At 32.4% G+C, this 16,556-nt stretch overlaps 1 protein-coding gene across 1 annotated transcript; it reads right to left on the bottom strand.

The window, feature by feature from the left end:
- Window positions 1-283: 283 nt before the first annotated feature.
- Window positions 284-2,524, bottom strand: LOC132635267 (NAC domain-containing protein 71-like). The gene is made up of 4 exons (XM_060351590.1): window positions 1,813-2,524; window positions 1,147-1,424; window positions 764-1,066; window positions 284-682 (listed from the first exon to the last, which is right to left on the bottom strand). The coding sequence occupies exons 1-4, from the start codon at window positions 1,967-1,969 to the stop codon at window positions 425-427; spliced, it is 996 nt and encodes a 331-aa protein (XP_060207573.1). The 5' UTR covers window positions 1,970-2,524; the 3' UTR covers window positions 284-424.
- Between the last annotated feature and the right edge of the window lie 14,032 nt (window positions 2,525-16,556).

The raw sequence follows: 16,556 nt of genomic DNA, 5'->3' as shown, positions 1-16,556 counted from the left end.
GAAATTTTTAGCTACATTATAATTTCAAACATGGAAATGAACAGTAAAATAAAAGGGTGATACATATAAATTGAAGCTTCAAACTAAGAAGCATATTTGGAAAGAAGTTGAGCTACAACATAGACCATTTTCTAGTGTTATCTTTAAATGTGATAAGTCACCAGGTACCTCATTCTTCAGTAACAATGTGAAACATTATGCTTAGATCATTGAAAGATGCTGTAAAAACGAGCGACTCTAAGACAAAACATTAAAAACCATTGTCTCAGAGAACAACTTTAGGTTATTTCAAAACCAAACTTAGTTGTATTGAACTCTTCCTCCATAGAAGATTTATACATCACAGTACTCATATTATCTTCCTATGACCACAAACCAATAAAAATCTCCCAAATTCTGCAATATAAATTTTGCCTTTTCGTTTTCAGAAGAGGTTGTTCTGATCAAAACCTCCATAAGTCATGTCCTCGTTGCCATAAAACCCCACGTAGCTTCCGTGAATCGAGTAAGGAGATATGCAGCCAAAGCTACTTAAGTCACCAGAAAGTTCAACTTCCCCACTAAAATTCGGGAAAGATGAATTTGATGTGAACTCATGTTGATCACTAGGTTGCCACGGAGTCATGTTTGTGAAGTCATACTGTCGACCGTTACCAAATGCATTCTGTCCTTGAGGACATTCCTAAATTTAGCCACAAAATAGTGTCACTCTCATTGAAACAGGATAAATGGCTATAAGAGAAATAAAACACAATGTCAATACCTTAGAAGAATCAAGAATCATATCAGGGGACATACAGAGGTTTGCAGCATTACCCCCCACTGCACACTCATAATCTCCTAATTGTGTTGTCTGATAAGGAGAAGTAATAGGAGTCGAGTAATTGCTGTCGTTGCTCATGTGTGCGCTTTGAGTTGGCGTTTCATCAGAAAGAGCAATTGGTTCATTTACTAAACTGAATCCTCCAGTTGTTGAACTACATCCGGCCTGCTTAACTCCTTGAACATCTTTCGTCTTCAGTGAAGCGTCATTTCTCTTTATGACACGACAAAGTGCAAAAGGCCCCTGGAGACAAGTTAATTGCAGAATATGATCATTTTCTTACTAAATCAGAAGCCTCTTAGAAATTAGATTATTGTATTTACCTGGAAACTTGGAGTGCCCTGGGAAACATCATCACAGAGACGATATTCGTGCATTACCCAATCCGTTCTATCCCCAAGCGGAGCTCTTCCACGATAGAAAACCAGTGTTTTGCGATAGCCAACAACTGATGGATGACACACAACTTTCCTGTCTTTCCCTGTGGCTTTCCAGTATCCAGATTTAGTTGCTCGGTTAGTTCTCGAGCCATTCGGGTACTTCTTGTCCCGAGGACAGAAAAAGAACCATTCGAGGTCACGCTTTGGCAAGAAAGATTTCTCTGCATTCCAAAGTAAGTAATTATGAACCAACTATAATGAGAAACTTCTGTTGCTTTACACAAGATTTTCTTGTTGTAAAATATGGCTACAGTTTGATAATTAGATAGCAATTTAACTTTCAAGTGTGAAAAAAGATATGTCCCCACAGAACACTCCATCTAGTAAAGATAATAAAGGAAAAAACCAAGATAAGCTATTATAAAGCAACAACTTTCCAGCAGCAACACATTTTCAGAACAAAGTGCCATTTCTTAGCTTTACATCTAACCAGCATCAGAAACCAAAGAAAATGACAGATTACAAATGTACGTTTCGCATTTTCTTCAAACACATAGTACTAAATCTAGGATAACATTTTACGAAAAAATGCTAATCAAGAATATGTACCTGGAAGCTCCCATGGATCAAATTTGTACAAGTCAATGACTGGAATAACTTCCAATTCAATTTCAAGTCCATCAGTTTTCCTTTTCAGGTAATATCCAACCAATTCCTCATCAGTTGGATGAAACCGAAATCCTGGAGGCAGTGATGCACCTGCCATGATGTATAATATCCCAAGTCCTAAAAAAACACACAGAAATTTCTCCAAAAGTAGCTATACAACAGAGCAGACACAAGATCTCAAGAAATTTTCAGAAGCAATGTTTTTGGTTAGCTGAGTGACACAGCTATATCTGTTGAAAATCTGGAAAATCCAAAAATAAAAGCTTTTGGCAACACTGAACTTTGTCTCAAGTTTTACAATAAATTTCCACAAAATGTATTCCTGGAACAACAAGATCATATTCCTTAGAAAAAAAAGTTCAGCACTTTCTTGCAACCCCCACCCCCACAAGACACTCTTTAAAATTGGAACAAAGGAAAAAATCAAGTGGACCTTAATTAATTCTTACAAGTACCAAGAAGCTAAAACAAGTCAAAAGTTGATGAGTTTGAGTGATCTAAATCAAGAAACAGTGACCAGATAAAGATTTTTTTACTAAGTATTTTGAGTATCAAGTCTATGTGAATAAGTAGAGAAGTTGTGTAGAGTAATAACAGAGGAGCCTGGATGGGCTTTTATAGGCTATGGAGAATCCAACAGTCCAAAAATATGAACACCGAAAGAATTGTAACTTGTCTGAAGCTACCATAAATTCCACAACAATGACCCCACAAAAAAAAATAGAATTCAGTTCACACTTGGAAACAGTTATATCCTACCTAAGCATAGCACTACTGACAGTTAAAATTGGCACATGATATTTTCATCAAATCAATAAATACATGTCATATATTTTACATAAAAAATATCATCACTTAGGGATCATTAGATTGATATATATTCTCATTTTAATTTGGGGTAAAACTTGCCCACATATGGTGTGAAGTTAAACACCAAACCGAATAGTCAATAGGTGCATGACATGTGTTTATACACATTTTTTTAGCATTTAATCATAGTTAATTATCATGCATTCTCACCTCATTAGATCACACTTAACTATAGTAAGCTTACATCTTTGGATGTAAACAACCAGCGCCGAATAAGTATTTACCCTTTAATTTGTGTCTCTTGAGGTTAATTTATCTGATTTAGTGTAAATACAGGGCGCACAAATATTTTCCCTAGGTAAGTAATGGTTATTCTTTAAACGGAAAAGGTCCAAAAATACCCTTGACCTATTCAAAAAGTTCATAAATACCCTTCTTCCACCTTTTGGTCTAAAAATACCCTTAAGGTTTGTTTTTGGCTCAAATATACCCCTCAAACTAACAAAGTTAAAGTTAACTCTTTTAAAAAGCCAAATGGCATTTTGTGATTGGACACATATATTATTTAATTTAAAAATTAAAAAATATGAACAAAACTGTTTTTTTTTTTTTGCATTTCGTGAATTAATCAACGAAATATGTTTTTTTTTTTTTTGTTTTTTTTTGCATTTCGTGAATAAAAAAACGAAATAGGAAATTATAATTGTTTTTTGCATTTCGTGTATTAAAAAATGAAATAGGATAAAAAATTAATTTTGTTCATATAAAAACGAAATTGGAAAATATATTTTGTCCAATTTTCCAATTTCGTTTTTATATGAACGAAAATAATTTTTTTTTTATCCTATTTCGTTTTTTAATACACGAAATGCAAAAAAAAATAATTATAATTTCCTATTTCGTTTTTTTATTCACGAAATGCAAAAAAAAAAAAAACATATTTCGTTGATTAATTCACGAAATGCAAAAAAAAAAAAAAACAGTTTCGTTCATATTTTTTAATTTTTTAATTTTTAATTTTTAAGTTGCCACACAATTGTTTTTAAAAAGAATATGTAAATTACGGAATTTTATTATTGGCAATTTTTTTTAAATCTGGAATTTTAAATTACTGGCAATTTATTATTGGCATCTTTTTTTTAAATCTGGATTTTTTTTTAAATTACGAAATTTTATTATTGACTAACTACAAATTGCCATTTGGCTTTTTAAAAGAGTTAATTTTAACTTGTTAGTTTGAGGGATATATTTGAGCCAAAAACAAACCTGAAGGGTATTTTTAGACCTAAAAGGTGGATAGAAGGGTATTTTTAAACCAAAAGGTGAAAGGAGAGTATTTATAAGCTTTTTTGAATAGGTCAAGGGTATTTTTGAACCTTTTCCGTTCTTTAAATTTTCATTGTGGTATAAAGTCGTGTTCCAAATATTTTGGTCACTTTTTCTCAGAGTGTTGAAGCTCCCTACACCTTCCACATCATCATGAATCAGACAAAACCACTTTTTTCTTTCTTTAATAATGGAAGTGATTGTGTCATGCTATGGCCCAGTGTTATAAAAAAGAAAAGGTCCCTAAAGTGCTTAATGAGATTACTCACACCTTTTTTTATAGCGACCTAAGAGCACAACTTTGTGGAAAACTCTGGTCTTTTTTTATTGGGTTCACATTCAATTAGTAAAGTTGAAACCTTAAATCCCTGGCATGTTAAAATAATTAGCAAAGCAACAATGGTGATGTTATGGAACTAATTTGCTTTATCCGCTATTCATATATTCAAGATTTAAATTCTATGAGTTTAATTTTAAGATTATTAGGATTGAATCCGTTATATTTTTAAAGTTATGAGTTCATATATACTAGTATTACAATTTTAGTATTTTTTTACACATAAGTTTATGCTCCGCAGCTGGGGGTTCAATTGAACCCATAACTACAATGCTACATACGATATTAGAAAGTTTGTGCATTAATTAATAGAGGTCATGTAAACCTCGTAACAATAAGAACTTATCCGCGTACAGTGTTCATATCAACTTTAAAAATACATGATAAGTACTTTTTATATATACATTTATTACTTAATCATGGTTAATCTATATGTATTCTCACTTTAACTTTTTTAACTAGAAAATGTTTAAAGAATAACAGTTTAACTACTCTATATTGAAAGTGTAGAGATATTTTACACTATCAAATTCACGTAACTACAAGTAACATTTTGTAATAAGTGATTTAGAAACCTGAAAGATAAGGCAAGCACCTTGCTGCTACTGATTAAGATACAATATTAGTAGTGTGAAACTTATTTTTCCCTGTAGTGTATACAAGTAACATCTAAACATAAAATTGACACTAAAAAGGGATTAGCCAACGGAGAGATTAGATACAAACTACTGAAAATTAATAGGAAACTGTCTCCTTTATGCATGAGATAAAAAGGGGGCTTAAGGCTTTTTTAAAGTTGGGATGTCTAAAAGTTGCAAGCAAATGAAAATGCAGTTTGGGTTAAAAAAAAAGCTCAATCCTCATTAGTTGCAATTGTATTAGTCTGAACTGCTAATTAAAGTTTACACCTATGACTGCTAGATTTAATAATTAAAACACTTCTTTTTTATGATGGTACCCTAATTAATCTCATTATCCAAAAATTAGAACACACGGAGAGAAAAAGATGTGCAGATAATGATAATAATTAGAGATATCATAAGATTTGGATGTTTAAACCCTTTTCAGACCAAAAAACGGAAACCCCCATTATTGATTAATGTAATAAGGTGCGTTTGGTACGAAGGAGAATGTTTTTCATGAAAAATATTTTCTTGGAATATAAGTGATGTTCTTATTTATTTCCTAGTGTTTCATAAGTAAGAAAAAAATGTTATCTCCGTAGCATTTATATATTCTGAAAATACTGTGGGGGAGGGGGGAGGGTGGGTGGTTAAGGACTGGTAGGGGCAATGGGGGATGGGGAGGAGACAATGATCTTGAAGTGTCATTTATGAAATTTATTTTTCTTACTCTCTCTATGGATTTTAAGGAACTTTGATTTCCTAAAGAAAATATTTTTCAGAATATTCTATCAATCAAACATGAGAAATTAAAAAATATTTTCCAAAAATGTTTCATACCAAACACACCCTATGTCTCTGTAGTTAAAGTCATGGACAAATCCTAGTCACATACACCAAAATTGCAGACTGCTAGAGTTCACCCTTCTCGTTAAAGTTGCTTCTATCATAACAGACTGGTTTTGCAGTTTCCATATTTGGACAAGGCAAGTACATAAATACTGAGTTTGGCAAGTTAGGAATATTTTTTTGTCTTCAACTTTTCTTTATAAAAGCAACATTAGGGACGGCTGCAGTTTATTGCTATCCACCAATTAACAACTGGTTGTGTTGTATTATGTAATGGAAAGTAAACTCGATGAATTTAAAGAAGGTGACTGACCCAAAAACAAGCTAACCAGCTAAACTTTATACCCCTTTTTTTTTTAACTTAATATTTTGATGCATCTTTTCTCTGATCAAATATACTGTCACGGTCTTACTCCTACTTTTAGTGTTAGCGACATACAAATTACCGAAATGATAAAAATGGCTATCATATTGGGTAGGTTCAAAGTAGTTCCTTAAATATATTTCTCTAAAAATGAGTACTTTTAATTTCTGTCAAATATTTTAACAAAATCTATACCACTCCTACTAAAGTTGGCGGAAACATTGGAAGAAGAAAAAATGATTTAGGGGGAACACATTTGGAGGTGCAATTGTCCATTGAAAAGACGTAATTATTATTTTTTATTATCCTCATTTTATTATTTTTGAGTAGCAAAAAGTAAGAAAGAAAATTGTGACGACCACCAGATTAATTTAGCTTCTTTACCTCTTAAAAATTGCAAGGGCCGGGTATAAGAAATTTAGATCTTCGACTTAATTTATAAATAATCGAGATTTAGAGCCTGTTTGGATTAGCTGAAAAAAAGTAGCTTTTAAGCATAAGTGCTTAAACTACTTTCAAGTGCTGGAATTTATTTTATAAATAATCAATTACGTGTTTGGATAAAAGTGCTTAAAGTATTTTTAGAAGTAAGGGTAGTATTGGAATTAACAGAAAATATAAGGGATAAAAGGGTAAAGTTGTTGGTCAAACCAAAATGGCTTTTAAGCCAAAAAAAAAAAGTTGGGGTTGAGCAACTTCTTGGTTTTGGCTTATTTTAAGCACTTTTTAACTTAATTTACGTTATTTTCTATTTTTGCCAAACACTCAAATAAGTTAAAAATAGCTTTTAAGTCAAACCAAACGGGCTCTTAATTACGAGGTGACCCCATTCATATCAAACGATAAACTTTACACCAGTACCGATAATCCACTATTAACTAAATTAAGTTTGCTTGTTCCATGTTTTCTTCAGTTATTTGTTTTTTGTTTTATTAAAGATAATAAGGTGATAGGAGTCAAGGAGTAACATGTCGCTGATGAGAGAGCGGGAGATGGGGAGATTCAAAATATTAAAGGTAATAATAGTAGCTACATATTTCATATTAGACAGACAAGTAAACAAGCATAGGCCTACAGCTATTATAGCCAATAGACATTTTGTTCTTTCTATGATAAGAATAATAATACAATATTTTTTCTTTTTGGTCATGCATATCACAAGACAAGATGCGAAGAAAAGAAAGAGATTGAAAATGATTTGTCTTGATCAGCTAGCGACTTCGGTGCATTCCACTCTGAAAATTATTTGAAAGAACTTCATATTATGTCACTATATCAAGCTTCACCTTTTCCTAAAGATTTTTTTTTGTGTGTGCCTAATGTACACAAATATTTTTAGCTGAGGGGAAACTTAGCAAGACCTTTAAGTTATCAAAACCATGAGGCAACAAATAATGAAAATTTAGTTGAATATATGCTCAAATCGCCAAATTATACTTTATCTGATTGTATTTATTGAAATTGAGATAAAGGAGAAGAGGCAGAGCACAACCAATTATGAGGCACAAGATGCGCTAGCTGGTATTACAAAGACAATAATAAGTTCACATCACCCATCAAGGATTGTGGTAAAAAAATATATATATATATATATAATTTGACCTCAGAATTTAAGAGTTAAATACTTTCACCTCAATTCCTCATGTTTAACTATGTTCTAAAATAAACTTAAATTAAGTATGTGCTTCCTCCACTACTCTCAAGAGAGATATAAAGTACATTGAAAAGGAGGAATGAATGAAAAGAATTGAGTGTACTAGACAAGTCTTTTAGTTTTAACCAAGGGACAAAAATGAGGAGGGGTTACTTGAAATTGTACAAAATGTATCTTTTAGAGTTGGAATTTCAGATAGCAATTATGGTGTGAATGGGGATCCAAAGTAGAATAGGAAAAGTTTAGTCAATTCAAGATAGTGAAGTCACTACTCATCATATGATAATGGAAGAACATATATAGCATCAACTCTAGCAGAAGCATAGTGTAGCATGAGTTCAACTTCTACCCACTGAGTTGTATTATTGGATCATCTAACAAGCGACTTTGATAACTCATGGGGAGCCCGTAATCATATTAAAACAACTTAGAAGACAAAGTAAATTATTCGGTATGACGGGTTAAAATATATCTAACAGTATTAAAATTCTTTAGACCGTTAGTGTATATAAGTCAAAGCATGGCAAGGTGATAAGGTTCTTTTATGGGGAATTATAAATTTTGAAATTAAAGACAATTATTCCCGTGCCTTTTAATTTGTTTGTTGCACCCTTAACATCCTTGTCGATGTTTGTCTCAAATCTCTTATAAGTCTACACCTTCTTTCGGCCCTTTGTCTATTTTCATGGTGGGAATTGTCTCATCCCCACTCTCAAACCAACGGCTACTATTTTCCTTACTTGGAAAAAAAAAACTCAGCTGTCATTTTTGTGCTTAGCTAAAAGAAGTTGGGTTGTTGGAAAATGCAATATGTGACACCATCAGCGGAGCTAGAAGGGCAAGGGGGTTTTTAATTATTATTTTTCCAGAAAAATTGTACTGCATATACATGATCAAAATGATTTTTTATGTATATATAAATTTCCTTAATTTTTGTGTGTGTTTATTATTTTATATTTTTTAATTCTCTAGGTGAAAATTCTAGTCACTACTCTTTAATGATTTTGTGAGTCCACATTATAATTAGTTGGAAATAATGGTAATCGCATATGATTAATGTATAAAAAAAAGTCAAACTAGTAAATACTTCATATCGGAATTTTATTCTCTGTACTATTGCTAGGACATACGACAGGTAATGTTCAAGAAGTTTACAAGCTAGTTTCTGGTCTAAAAGATTCACGTTCATTGAAAAATGATATGGTCTCTTCTTCTTTTTTTTTTTTGGGTGAAGAGGTCGAAATTACCCCAAAAAACTCAGAATAAACAAAAAATGATTTAGTCATCTTTATTTCAAACGTGTATCACATAATCGCATTGCCTCGTCCATAGTTCAGACTTCAGACCCACTAAGGTCTCTCTTTTTCCTCCCCTTCTCCAAAAAAGCAAAAATAAAGAAAGAAAATCATAACAGTTAGTCTTACTATAATTACTCTCTCCATTTCGTAGCCCCTTAAGAAATCATAAATAAAAATATATTTATACTACCTTATTCCTTGTCTCTCTTCAACAATTTATGCTCTAATTAATATTGCTTATTTTCAAGAAATCATAATATTAAGTGCAAAATGGGATAAAAATAATTTCTTTATCCCAGTTTATGTAATACACTTTCTTTTTTAGTCTGTCTCAAAAAGAATTATACATTTATATATTTAAAAATAATTTAATCTTAAACTTCTCCTTTTATCCTTAATGAAATGATTTGCAGCCACACAGATATTTATGTTTTATTTTAGACCATGAGTTTCTAAAAATTTCATTTCTTTCTTAAACTCGGTTCCTGATCAAGTTAGATCACATAAATTGGGACGGGAAAGTAATTAATTTCATCTTCATTTTAAAAAATGACACGTATTTTGGAACAAATATTTTTAATAACCTTGACAACTAATATGCATATAGGAAGTATTAACGTCAACGCGTAGTTTGACTACTATTCTCTTACACGTCAGCCTCTATGTAGGCCAACTATGTTTGCCTCCTGTCGGCAAGTCAGTCTTCATTATATTAAATTAACGTGTTCAGTCACAAGCACAATTTTGAGGTTGTCTCATAGAATTTTTAGAAAATCAGAAAATACTAATTAATAAAAGAGATATGTCTGATGACCCTTTTATTTTGTCCTTATGTAGTCATATTTTGTCCTTATGTAGTCATCAAATCAATAATCATGCGTATGCAAATCCTTGTCTAAACTATTTTTTGGGTCAATGAATCTAACATCTAGCGGATATTTAGGAGTACAGAAATTAGACACCTCTTTAATTTCTTTGAATAACTAATTGTCACCTTAATTTCTTCTTTTTTACTTATAAGTAATTATTTGTTGGCTTAAATTTTCAAATTTTGCCTCTATGTAGGCTGTATTCGGTGACTTAACGTAATTAAACCAAAACACTACAGGAACGAGTTATACATTAGGCCCCATCCTTCCATCCAAACACCTAAAAAAGGATATAGTTCACATGTCATGTTTTGCTTCATATATGGTAAGAGCTGCTCATTTTCCCTTTTGCCTTTTGAATTCAACTTCAGTATTATTCATATCTTTAAATTGGTAAAAGTAAGGTGACAAAGCAATTGTTATTTAATCAAACGTAGGCTTAGCGTGGAGTCGATTCGAGTGAGTCCAGTATAGGCCAGCCGAGCTTACTACAGCGCCGAGAATTGAGTAGGATTTGACCCAAAACCGAGTTACTATGATACCAACCTAAGCCCAAGTTAAACTCGAATTAACTCTTGCTTTCGCACATATGCTTTACCTTTTCTTGAAAAAACTTTCATAATAGATTGATTAATTAAGAAAAAGTGTAAGAATTAATCGGTCCACTTTTTAATTTAATGCATATGCAATGTAATCACTTAATCTAGTTTAAACTTTAAACTAACACATAATTCGGAATGTGGTCAATAAAAATAAATTAGTTATATATAGATTCAAAAATATTACTAATACTAAATTATTATTTTAGTTCGAATTGTTAATTTTAAAATTTTAGTTACGTTTAATTAACCTCAATCATAAAGTGATGACTCAGGTTACAATGTGATTTAAAATTTGATTACGTCGAATAAAAAGATATAAAGTTACAATTACACTAGTAATAACTTATAAATAATGAAACTAACATATAAATTAATTTCTAAAGTACTTAATATTTTAGTCTAATGATGAATTTATTTGCAAATTAGTAACTTTATAATGCAACTGAATCAACAATGTCGAGCCAAGCTGGTTAGTCTTACGAGCTTGACTGAGACAATGCTAAGCCAAGTGGAGCTTAATTTGATTGAAACAAAATATTGAGTTAAATCGACCTAAATACAAGTAAATTGAGTGCAGCCCTCAACCATATTGATCAATGACCCAGCCTAATTAAACGTCAATATTTAATTTATGTTTATGAATATACTAGATACCGGAGCTCATGTCAGCACGAGCCCAACATATATTTATAATTTTATTCAACATATATTTAAAATTTTATTTTTATGCAATTATAAAAATAATTGATATATTGAGCGCAGCCCCCAACCATATTGATCAATGTCCCAGCCTAATTAAAAGTGAGGTTTTAATTTATGTTTATGAATATAAATTAACTGAGTTGGACTCTAAGCTCTTGTATTTTGGCAAATCAACCACAAGGAGAATATTGAAAAAAAATAAAAATAACTATTTTTGTCAAACATTCTGAAAATGGAGCTTAGTTGCTATTCTTTTCACTAAACCATTCAATTCAATGAATCTTGTCCATTTCTATTTTCTTGTAACCATTATGATACTACAAGTTTGACCAAAAATTGATTCTAATCGTCATTGCTAGGAACCTATGATTCTAGAATTCACCATGATCTACATCATATATACAAGTGGTGCATTCATAATCTTTACTAAAAAAAATTAATTTAATTTTATATATAAAATATAATTTTTAACAAAGGAAATCGAATAAACCCCTTAATATCCCTAGCTCTGTCCCTACCTAGTACGTGCAATGGGTGTTAAGTCGAATGAAATTAGGGTTGTCAAGTCAAGAGATCTCTAGCTCCCACCAATAATGCTGATATGATGATATCATTGAATTGACACCATTCTACCACATACATTCAATAGACTTTGTAGTTGCTCCAATCAATATGACAGCGTTTTTTTGGTGATAAGTACTGATTAATTTTTGTCGTTTATTAAGAAAAAACTTTACCAATGTTGAACTTGAAGGACATGATTAAGATGAAATTTACATCATTTTTATCGTTAAAGCAAGTCACATTGTTTCCTACCATTAAAAGATTTGAATGAACCAAATATATTGAGAACAATAAGTGATCCTTCAAAAATAAACACACGCTTTGTTTATTCTAAAAGTTGAATTTGTTTGTGGCTTAAAGTATATATGACTTGTTTTGTTATAAACAAATGAAATAACAGCTATGATAATTATTAAAATCAGTCGAATAAAAGATATATGAGATGGCAAAGAAGTACTAATTTATATATAATATAAAGCTAGGCATAGATAAAGTAATAATCTATATATAATATAAAGCTGGGCATAGATAATCCTATGTGGCACCTCTCTATGGCCTCCATTGACATTTATCCTTTTTCTCCTTTTTTCGGTTTTTTCTTCCTTTTCCTGTGTATCTTATTATTTATTTCTTTAAGATTGAATGTCCTAATTATTGTAATTAATAAGACTTAAAAGGTAGTCTCTTTGTCTACCGTGGCAAGTCATTTTCTTGCCTATAATTAATTGCCACATATAATCTTTCTGGTTATGAAATGGATGCAATGCAAGAATGTGATAATCAATTATTATGATTTGAGTATTGCCTTTTTTCAGTTACTGTTAGTGTTAGTGTGTTGCCTTTCTCCCCTATTTTTTATGCAATTTGTTGTAAGAATAAATGACTCAATCTATACATATAATAAAGCTAGGAATAAAAAAAAGTGATGCGACATTTCTCTTTGGCCAAGAATGCTTTTTTTTTTTTTTTTTTTTTTACCAATTTTGCCAATGTTTTTCCTATTTTCTTACTACACAAGAATAAATATGATAATTACTACTATTCCATTCATTCCTATTATTTAATTAAGAATTTCTCAAATATAATGCTCCTTCCACCATGTTAATGGTTCTTCTTTTTTCTTCCACCATGTTAATGGCTCTCCCATTTTCTTCCACCATTTCATATATTAAATACATGTGTATTACTATAAATAGAGGCATAAATTTTCATATGAGATACACTTGTAAAAACATTTTGGAAGAATAGTAAAAATCTCTCCTCTTTTGTCATTCTATTTCTATGGTTTTCATCCATTAATATTGTGACTCTTTTAGCTTCATTTTACAACACGTTATCAGCACGAGACTCTGCCGTTCCGAGAAAATACTATAAAGCCTCGAAGGTATTGATTTTCTATTTTTCTTTACTAATGACAAATCTTACCAAACGTGAATTTGTAGCTTTAGATATATCCGGCAATACCTATATGTCTTGGATTCTTGACGCCGAAATTCACCTTAATGCGATGGGTCTGGCAGACACCATCAAAGATAAAAATGAGGCATCAAACCAAGACCGTGCCAAGGCAATGATATTCCTTCGCCATCACCTTGATGAGGACTTGAAAATGGAATATCTCACTGTTAAAGATCCCCTTACTCTGTGGAATAATTTAAAAGATAGATATGACCACCTGAAGATGGTCATACTTCCACAAGCACGTTTTGATTGGCTCCATTTAAGGCTACAAGATTTTAAATCTATTAAAGCATATAATTCTGCCATGTTTAAAATTATTTCTCAGTTGAAATTATGTGGTGAAAATATCAGTGATCATGATATGCTGGAGAAAACATTCTCCACTTTTCCTGCCTCGAGTATGCTCCTGCAGCAGCAATACCGAGAAATGAAGTTCAAAAAATATTCTGATCTAATCGCACATCTTCTAGTGGCTGAACAACATAATGAATTATTAATGAAAAATCATGAAAGCCGACCCATTGGTACTGCCCCATTCCCTGAAGTGAATGAGGCAAATTTTCGCCATTCTAGGCGTGGAAGAGATTGTGGCCCCAGTCGTGGTCATGGTCGTGGTCGAGGAAGGAATTTTAATCATGATTCTCGTTTTGCACCAAATAATATCTTTCACCACCAGCAGTGTAAAAAGAAAGATGAAAAGCATAAAGCTGTGCAAAAGAAAAATTCAGAAAATAAATGCTTCCGATGTGGAGGAAAGGGACACTGGTCACGTACCTGTCGTACGCCAAAACACCTAGTTGATTTGTATCAAGCCTCTCTCAAAAGGGCAGAAAAGGATGCCGAAGCAAATTTTATTTCTGAAGATAATGTTGAGCCCATGCATCTAGATGTGGCAGATTTCTTTGAACTCCCTGAAGGAAAAATAGATCATTTGATCGGTGATGGATCTGTAAAAACTTAGATATTTCATACTTGTCGTTTGTATGTGGTTATGTTTCCATGTTTATGTAAATGAAGTGTGTGTAATGCTTTGTTTAAATAGTAATAAATGTAATAAAATGTGTGTAATGCTTTACCTAATCATAATGTCTACTTTGATATTCACTTTATCTATTATTTCATTTTGAAGAATCTATGGAAATTCCTCAAATTTTATTTGGATCAATGACCAATCATGAAGATATTTGTGTGATTGATAGTGGAACAACGCATGCCATATTCAAAGATGAGAAATACTTTTCTAACTTACGTAGAAAAAGGGGAAATATTAATACAATTTCTGGCAATTCGAAATTGATTGAAGGCTCCGGAAGAGCTACTATATTTCTGTCTAAGGGGACGAAACTTGTTATAGAAGATGCATTATTCTCTTCTAAATCCCCAAGAAACTTGTTAAGTTTCAAAGATATCCGCCGTAATGGGTATCACGCTGAGACATTAAACGAAATAAATGATGAATATATTGCTATTACAAAGAATGTCTCCGGCCAGAAATATGTTTTGGAGAAATTGTCAACTTTGTCTTCTGGACTGTATTATGCAAAAATTAGTACAATTGAAGCACACTCGATCATAAACCAGAAGTTTAATGATTCAAGTACTTTTTTGCTTTGGCATGACCGAATAGGTCACCCTGGATCAATAATGATGAGACGAATTATTGAAAATTCAAATGGGCATCCACTTAAGAACCTGAAGATTCTTGAAAGTGGTGAATTTTCATGTGCTGCTTGTTATCAGGGTAAATTGATAGCTAAGCCATCACAAATGAAAGTTGACATTGAATCTCTTGCTTTTCTAGAACGTATACATGGGGATATATGTGGACCTATTCATCCACCTTGTGGGTCATTTAGATATTTTATGGTCCTAATAGACGCATCTTCAAGATGGTCTCATGTGTGCCTCCTATCTTCTCGTAACCTGGCGTTTGCGAAATTATTAGCACAGATAATACGCTTAAGGGCACAGTGTCCAGATCATCCCATTAAGTCTATACGCCTCGATAATGCCGGAGAATTTACGTCTCAATCTTTTGATGATTATTGTTTATCAGTTGGGATAAAAGTTGAACATCCTGTAGCACATGTTCATACCCAAAATGGCCTTACTGAGTCATTTATTAAAAGACTACAATTGATAGCAAGACCATTGCTTATGAAAACACGGTTGCCCACTACCGTCTGGGGACATGCTATCTTACATGCAGCATCTCTTATTCGTCTCAGACCGACTCATTATAATAAATACTCTCCATCACAATTAGTATTTGGTCATGAACCAAATATTGCCCATCTCCGAATCTTTGGTTGTGCTGTATATGTGCCTGTAGCACCACCACATCGTACTAAGATGGGCCCTCAAAGAAGGTTAGGTATATATGTTGGGTTTGAATCACCCTCTATTATTCGCTATCTTGAGCCATTGACGGAAGATTTATTTACTGCCCGATTTGCAGATTGTCGATTTGATGAAACAAATTTCCCACAATTAGGGGGAGAGAAAAAAGAAATTAAAAGAGAAATTGCGTGGAAAGTTCCATCACTATCTCATTTTGATCCACGTGCCCCCATACGTGAACAGGAGATCCAGAAGATCATTCACTTGCAAAAAATAGCAAATCAAATGCCAGATGCATTTACTGATTTAAAAAGGATTACTAAGTCACATATCCCTGCAAAGAATGTGCCTATCCGAATTGATGTCCCAAAGGGACAATCTACTAGTGTCATAGCCTCTGAATCTCATACACGCCTGAAGTGTGGTAGGCCATTGGGCTCTAAGGATAAAAATCCTTGAAAAAGAAACACGAAAAATGATCAAAATGACACTACGAAAGAATATCATGAAGATATTCAAGATCTGACTAATCCCGATACTCCTGAAGATATTAGGGAACCCGAGACTCAAGTAAATAAAGAACTATCATTGAGTTCTTCTAGTGATGGGATAAATTTGAATCGATCGAAGATTATGGTGGATAATGTTTTTGCATATAATGTTGCACTAAATATTATGAAAGACATTGACGATCAGGAACCCCAATCTGTCGAAGAATGTCGACGAAGATATGATTGGCCAAAATGGCAAGAGGCAGTTCAATCAGAATTGAATTCACTTGTCAAACGTGAGGTTTTTGGACCTGTAGTCCAAACGCCTAATGGTGTAAAACCAATTGGCCATAAATGGGTTTTTGTGCGAAAAGGGAATGAGAGAAATGAAATT

The sequence above is a fragment of the Lycium barbarum genome, chromosome 4 (genome assembly GCF_019175385.1).
Source record: "Lycium barbarum isolate Lr01 chromosome 4, ASM1917538v2, whole genome shotgun sequence".
Taxonomy (NCBI): Eukaryota; Viridiplantae; Streptophyta; class Magnoliopsida; order Solanales; family Solanaceae; genus Lycium; species Lycium barbarum.
Note: the sequence above shows the minus strand (reverse complement) of the source record. Positions and strands in the feature narration are given on the sequence as shown.

Bases quoted from the DNA above. Each gene is read 5' to 3' on its own strand.
- LOC132635267 (XM_060351590.1), bottom strand. From the start codon at position 1,969: ATGGCAGGTGCATCACTGCCTCCAGGATTTCGGTTTCATCCAACTGAT. The intron at 1,067-1,146 runs GTAAATACAATA...ACTTGTCTCCAG, and splicing joins AGGGCACTCCAAGTTTCCAG to GGGCCTTTTGCACTTTGTCG. The intron at 683-763 runs GTATTGACATTG...GGCTAAATTTAG, and splicing joins TGATTCTTGATTCTTCTAAG to GAATGTCCTCAAGGACAGAA.